The 6,633-nt window shown below is 44.2% G+C and overlaps 2 protein-coding genes across 12 annotated transcripts in view; one reads left to right on the top strand and one right to left on the bottom strand.

Annotated features, from left to right (window-relative positions):
- The window catches only part of Tp53inp2 (tumor protein p53 inducible nuclear protein 2), a 4,919-nt gene extending 1,592 nt beyond the window's left edge, over positions 1-3,327 (top strand). Inside the window, exon 3 of the mRNA XM_015482993.2 lies at positions 2-3,327. Within this exon, the coding sequence (XP_015338479.1) occupies positions 2-184 (183 nt within the window). The 3' untranslated portion in view covers positions 185-3,327. The remainder of the gene's footprint in view (position 1) is intronic.
- Positions 3,328-4,596: 1,269 nt separating this feature from the next.
- The window catches only part of Ncoa6 (nuclear receptor coactivator 6), a 73,477-nt gene continuing 71,440 nt past the window's right edge, over positions 4,597-6,633 (bottom strand). For 7 of the 11 annotated variants that reach the window (XM_048811086.1, XM_048811088.1, XM_048811092.1 and 4 more), the window contains one exon: positions 5,168-5,288. In XM_048811086.1, the coding sequence (XP_048667043.1) occupies positions 5,227-5,288 (62 nt within the window). In that variant the 3' untranslated portion in view covers positions 5,168-5,226. Of the gene's footprint in view, positions 5,289-6,633 lie in introns of all 11 variants that reach the window. The other 4 variants (XM_015481482.2, XM_015481451.2, XM_015481486.2 and 1 more) reach the window with 2 other exon arrangements.

The raw sequence follows: 6,633 nt of genomic DNA, 5'->3' as shown, positions 1-6,633 counted from the left end.
GGTGCTGCTGGAGAAGGCTGGCCAGGTACGACGACTGCAGCGGGCCCGGCAGCGGGCTGAGCGCTATGCGCTAAGCGCCAAGGCGGTGCAACGGCAGAACCGCGCCCGTGAGAGCCGTCCGCGCCGGCCTAAGCACCAGGGTAGCTTCATCTACCAGCCTTGCCAGCGCCAGTTCAACTACTGAGTGTCTGCCAGCTGCGCCACTAATCCCTCGCGGTTCCCGGATCCCTGTCAGTCCCCTCCGTGGCAGCCTGTATGTTGCTGGAGGGGCGGAGGGCGCCGCTTCAGGCTGCACCACAACTCCCTTCCTCTTTAGAGTATGTGAGGTGGGGTGATGGCCCTTCCTTCCCCATCTCTGATCCTCTAATCCACTTCTGAATCCTTTTAGCCCCTTTCACCCTCCCCAGCATCTTATCCTCCATCCTCCCCACTCTGGACCTTTCATGCTTCGGAATTCTCTGGCCCTCCATCCCTGTCCCTCCCTTTCACTTTTGCCCTCTTGGCCCACCCCTATTTCTGAGAGACTCTTCCACCCTGATCTGGCTCATTCCCCATCTTCAACTTGCACCTTACACGACTCACCCTTTCATGTTTGGCATTACACTTACTCCTGGCTCCCTTATTATTCATTCCCTCACAATATGGATAAAGGGAGGGAACTCTGAGCCCAACTCTGACCAGGTACAACTGGTGGGGCCTGGGCCACTATTCTTTCCCTCCAGTAAGGGGTCAGGCTCAGGGTTTTGCTTTTAGTTTCTCCCTTCTCTCTGCCTGGGGAAGGAGGGAGTGGAGGGCTGGGCTCCTTGAAGCTGTTTAGACCTGGAAAGGTAATGTATGTGAAAGAGGACAGTGAGGTGTGAGTTAGAGGGAGGAGGTGGAGGGAATCAAGGGAAAGAAACAGCCTATTGGAGATGTACAGAGGACAGACAAGTTGAGAAGTTATAGGGAGCAGGGTACCATGGGAGCTGGCACTGTGCTTGCTCAGAGAGGCCATGCCCTGCTCTCTTGCTGTAGCTTGGAGTCTGTCCCCACTTTCTCTTTCCTATAATCTCACTTCCAAATCTTTTTCTGAAATCTACCCTCTGCAGGCCCCTGAGTCTGAGGGGCTTAGTACCTTGCCACCCTACCTTGATATGCTCCCCCAGGAGTAGAAGCTGGGCAAGGCCTGCCATCCTGGTCAACTATTCACATGCCCAAGGTGCTAGAACTAGCTTAGGAGAGACACAGGCCAGAGGGGTTCTAGGCAGGGAAAGGGCACACACACCCCAAAGTAAGAATGCTAAAGAGGACAAGCCTTGGGGTGAAGCCAGCTCAGCCTTTCATCTTGCCTCTGGCCTTGTATTTCACACCCTGCTCACTATGGCTAATAAACACTCCTGGGTTGGAGGTCAGCAGCCCACTGTCCAATTCCCCAAAATTCCCTATCCAGGTTCAGGGCCTTCAGGGGCCTCTTTCTTTCCCACAGGGCTCTTCCTTTCTAGGCTGCTGGGTGCCCTACGGTCCCCCTCCCCTTCTTCTCCAGTACTACCTGGAGGAAAGAACCTGAATCCCTGAGTGAGACACAGGGGACAGGGGCAGCCAGCTTTCCCTTTCTTGTGGTGGGATTGAATTTTGGGCTCAGACACCAGCAACAGCCTCTTGGGATGCCCTGAGTTGCTTCCCATTCTCTTTCTAGCTGTCTTTTTCTAGTGTGTGCTCTTTTTTCCTTGAAACTTTTAAGATTTCCTGTTACATACTAACATAGGTCTTCCCCTTCACCCCAATTTCAGGTTTCCAGGCCTCACAGCCAAGCTGGGGTTGGAGAAAACTCTGCATTCCCATGAGGGCAAAGGCAGCTGCTCTCCCTGACCCTACAGCCCCAGACCTCCCATGGCACATGTAGAGTTGGAAGGGAGTATCCCCGTGGATGCTGGGATGGGGACAGAGGAAGCCCTGTTAGGGTCTCCTATCCCAAGGTATAACTGACACTACAAGCAGATCAAAGTCCCTATGCCAGCCCACTAGGGCTCTCACATTTGACAACCTTGCTCCTTTCCCAAAGTTCTTCAGTTACAACCTATCGACTTTTATTCTTCCAGTTATCCCTTGGTCACTTCACAGCCAGCTTAGGGTCTTCAGCACTTCAAGAGCTGAATCCCTCCAACCTTCTTGCCTACATGACACCAGCTGGGGCCAAGGCTCAGTTCTGGGCAGCGCCCATGATCTTGCTGGTGGGGGAAGAGTTTGAGTGATAGAACATTAGGCCTAAATTTCAAAAGGCCCTGCCCTTTACCTGTATTTATGGAGGCTCCTGTAGTTCTAGAACCATCCAATCTATCACCTAGCTGGTTGCAAGGCTCATTATAAATTTTTGTTTGTACTTTCCTATAGATTCTGTAGCATTTGAATGTGGCAATATTTTAATCATGTATAGATTTCTAAGAACCAACACTACTCAGTCTCCTACTAGTCTTGACTCCTGAAGCATCAGACCTTGTCATACTGTATTGACTGTGTATGTGCCTTTCACCTTGAGCATGCTTCAGGATTTTTTTTCTTAAACTACAGAACTTGAACACATGAGGGAACCAGAATTCACAAAGTCCTATGCAACCTTAGATAGGATAGTGGGTAGAGAGTCTGTCTTGACTGATGTTTTCATTGATCCTGGAGAAGTTTGTACCAGTTTGTAAGTATTAATGTTGATATTACCAGCACTTTGCCAAAACTAAGGATGTCAGAGGGACCCATTTCTAGAGTGAGTCCCAATTACATCAAAGGGTGACTTCCAGTTTTTCCCGATAAGTCTTGAGTGGTTCCCTTGAGCTGGGTGTCAATTTTTAACCTTTGTCAGTCTAGCCCCAGCAGGGCACCATGTGTGTATGAGTGCAGTTTGGTGCTGTTTTGGAGTATGCCTGCCCCTCAGCCCCTTGAGTGGAACCCTGTGATGAATCTGCTGTGACCCATAATGTCTTAGGTGTAACAAGCACCCCACAAAGTTCTTGGAAGCCTCTCCAGATCCATGCAGCTTTGTGTGAAGAGAGTGAATGCAGACACACCATAACCCACTTTTAATATCTTCCCTTTTACCCTGCCACCTAATCCCAGATGGAACCAACATATTAAGTACATCCCTGTTGGGTGTTTTGTGTTGAGACTGGCTGAAACAAGGAGACTTTGGTTGACTGTGTTGTGATGTGTCGACAGACTCAAGGACACAACCACCTGGTCATGTGGCATGCCTGTGTATGTGTGTAACAGGATTCTGTTAGACTGTAATGCTATTCCTCTATGGGAGAAAAAAATAATATAAAGAAAAACAAATAAAAAAAATTTATTTAAAGCACATTATGCTTTCTGCCTGAGTTGAGCTAAAGAATGAGAAGCACTCTCTATTCTCAAGCACAGTTGAGGCGTAGGGTATTATTATTAAGCTGGCTGTGTGCATGTTATATAGGAGATGAAAAGGGTAGATAAACTTGCTGGGAATGGAGGCACATAATGTGGGGTCTGACTCATAAAAACTATTTTAGAGGATCCCTATAATAAAAGACACACATATATTAAGAGTTGAAACAGAGATGAAAATAAGTGCAAGACAGAGTAGAGTCACCGACTCTTTTGGTCTTGGGCACTCAATTATGGCAAGGGCCAGGAGCCACTGGAGGGAAAGTCTGTTCCTAGGAGGAAAAAGCAAAAAGGCTGAAGGCCACACGAGACATGGACAGGGCCCCAAGCCCTGGAGTTCCCTGAAGGCTGGGAGGAGGGCTGGAGCAAAAGCAGATGGCTTTAGAGAATATGCAAATTTTAAAGAATTCAGTCAAAAAGGGAAAAATTGGGTATGTTGATGACAAGTCATTCTTAGGCTTTATACAGATAAGATATAGGGTAACTAAAGAGTGGGGTGTGGTAGACATCTCTAATAAAATATATAACAGAAAATGACCCCTTTAACTTAGGAGTTGCTCAAGTAACTACAGAATTGGACTAAAGGTGGAAACCTGACCTAAAGTGGGATAATTTCCTTAAAAAAAAAAATTTTTTTTTTTTTAGTTGTAGATGGACACAATACCTTTGTTTTATTTATTTACTTTTATGTGGTGCTGAGGATCAAACTCAGTGCCTCACAGGTGCTAAATAGGTGCTCTACCACTGAGCCACAACCCCAGCCCCTAGTGGGATAAATTCTTGATGCTGGTACAAAGAATGTTGGTGATCAGACTAGGCTTACCCTCCGAATGGAGGAGATGTGAACATAGTTGTTTGGGGCAATCTGTCACACGCATGGAGGAGAAGCAGATATATGAGGTGGAGAGAAAGTGCCATTTGAATTGCTAAGTTTCCTATCTCTAGAAAATTTTGGGTGGCCTTTGATCCTAAGCTGATTGTTATTTTACAACACAAAGAAATTTGACCAATATATATCAAAGTACCTGGTATAGGGCTGAACAGGGCTGGTTTCTTTAAAGCCAAGGAATTGAGTGAGCAAGCATATGCATTTCCTAAACTTGCCAGGTGGGCATTTCATGTGGATGTTTTAATTCACAAAGAAGGCTATGTCTACTCATTTATGATCCAAGGAAAGCTTGCTCTCCCAATGATCCCTTTACCTTTATGTTCTATGACAATGACATTTATTTAGCACATTCAATATTTCACATTGTACAAACCCTTAGATTCTCTTTATTCACTGGTCCATTTCTACAACAAATACATCCAAAACACTATATAATAAAATTATTTACAACATTTCCAAATGACAAGATTGCTTTTGCCCCTGCTACGGCTATTCACACACAGTACTTCCACAGCACAATACATCATTAGAGGACCTAAAAATGCTCACCCTGTACTCTAGGCTGCTTAGGAAATGTGAAAACTAATAACATTTATAATGGCATTAGCTCCTCTCAATACATGGCAACATTTTAAAAATCTTGAACTTCATCTTGCAACACCAAAAGGGCTCAACAACCCTGCTTTTTCCCCATTGCACTTTACAAAAACAGGTTGCAGGGACTAGGAAAAGGGCCACATTATTAAAATGACTAACTGTACAGAAATAGATTTTAAAAAGTCACAGCTCAAAATTGCTCTTTGTAAAATTCACACACATTTACAAGTATCAAGTCACCGTCCAGCTTGTTTTACTTGGATTTTCTTCGCTTCGATTGCACTGCACTGGTTATGTCTGTGGGGAAAAGGAAGGACACATTCAGCTGAGACAGCTCTTCACCACTCAGCCCGTTAGGCAGTCCACAACAACCAGGGCTGACCAAAGTGCAGCTCCAAAGTGCGGTCTAGTGTACCTGAGTACAAATCAGTCAAAGGGGCATTCAGTATGGAGAAAGTCATGGCTTTACCTGATGACTTATGTGGAAAGAACATGTGGACCTCATACCAGGGCCTGGCAACTGGGGAAATGTGATACAGGTGGTGGGAAATGAAATACTCACCCTGCTGGAAAAAGTGGCAGGGCGAGGAGAGAGCCCTTTTAACTGGGCAATTACCCCACAATCTCCCTAACCAGTTGCCACCACTCAATAAAGTATGGATAGACTGACAGTGCTTTTGGTACAGAGTCAATAAGTGATGCCACAGCAAGTAAATAAATTGTGCTAGAAATCAGACTTTGGATCCCTTTTGGAACCAAGCTACTATTTTGCAGTAAGGGACTCTTCAGAATAAGCAACAGCCTTCTCTGAGCCCATGTAAGCTTGAAGGCTATATGGAAGAGATGGGAACTTAGTAACATATACAGGTTAACAGTGACATAAAAGGGAATGACTTATGTTTTAATTCCTTTAACTTCTCTTGTATCAGTGTCTTAAATCAAAAAATTTTAAAATTATAGATGGACACAATGCTTTTATTTATTTTTATGTGGTGCTGAGGATTGAACTCAGTGCCTCACAAGTGCTTGGCAAATGCTCTCCTACTGAGCCACAACCCCAGCTCTCTTAGATCAATCTTATCTCAGATTTTAACCATTTTCTCAAAAACTTATCCATACAAAGTTCTTCTATGGCAGAGTATGATGACTAGCTTAAAGCTCTCCAAATGTAAACATTATTTAAAAAAAATTTTTTTAGTTATAGATGGACATAATATCTTTATTTTGTTTATTTTTATATAGCAATGAGGATCCAACCCAGTGCCTCACATGTGTGAGGCAAGTGCTTTGCCACTGAGCCACTCCAGCCCTCCAAATTTTTAAAAAATCTTGTTAATTGACTAAAAAAGTCACTTATTTTTCATGCTGCTCCATTGTAGATATTTTTGTTTTAATATAAAAATATTTTAAATGCTTCTCATCAAAGGGAACAAATGCTTCTAACAGATAAATATTTAAAAAAAATTTTTTTTTTGTATGTGTGTAGTACTGCAGATTGAACCCAGGGGCACTCTACCACTGATCTATACTCCAGACCTTTTTATTTTTTGAGACAGGGTCTCACCAAGTGGTTCAGGCTGGCCTTGAACTTGTGATCCTCCTGTCTCAGCCTTCTGAGTAGCTGATGAATCAGATTTATCCATTTCTGGAAACTAGGCTAAATTTTCTGATGTTGCATGTTAGGTTTGGTGTTCCTAAGCAATTTTTCTCTTGTCTTTTGTAACATAATTTTAAAAAAATATTTTTTGTTGGAGATGGAC

The sequence above is a fragment of the Marmota marmota genome, unplaced genomic scaffold (assembly GCF_001458135.2).
Source record: "Marmota marmota marmota unplaced genomic scaffold, marMar, whole genome shotgun sequence".
Classification (NCBI taxonomy): Eukaryota; Metazoa; Chordata; class Mammalia; order Rodentia; family Sciuridae; genus Marmota; species Marmota marmota.
This window is presented reverse-complemented; position numbering and strand designations above follow the sequence as displayed.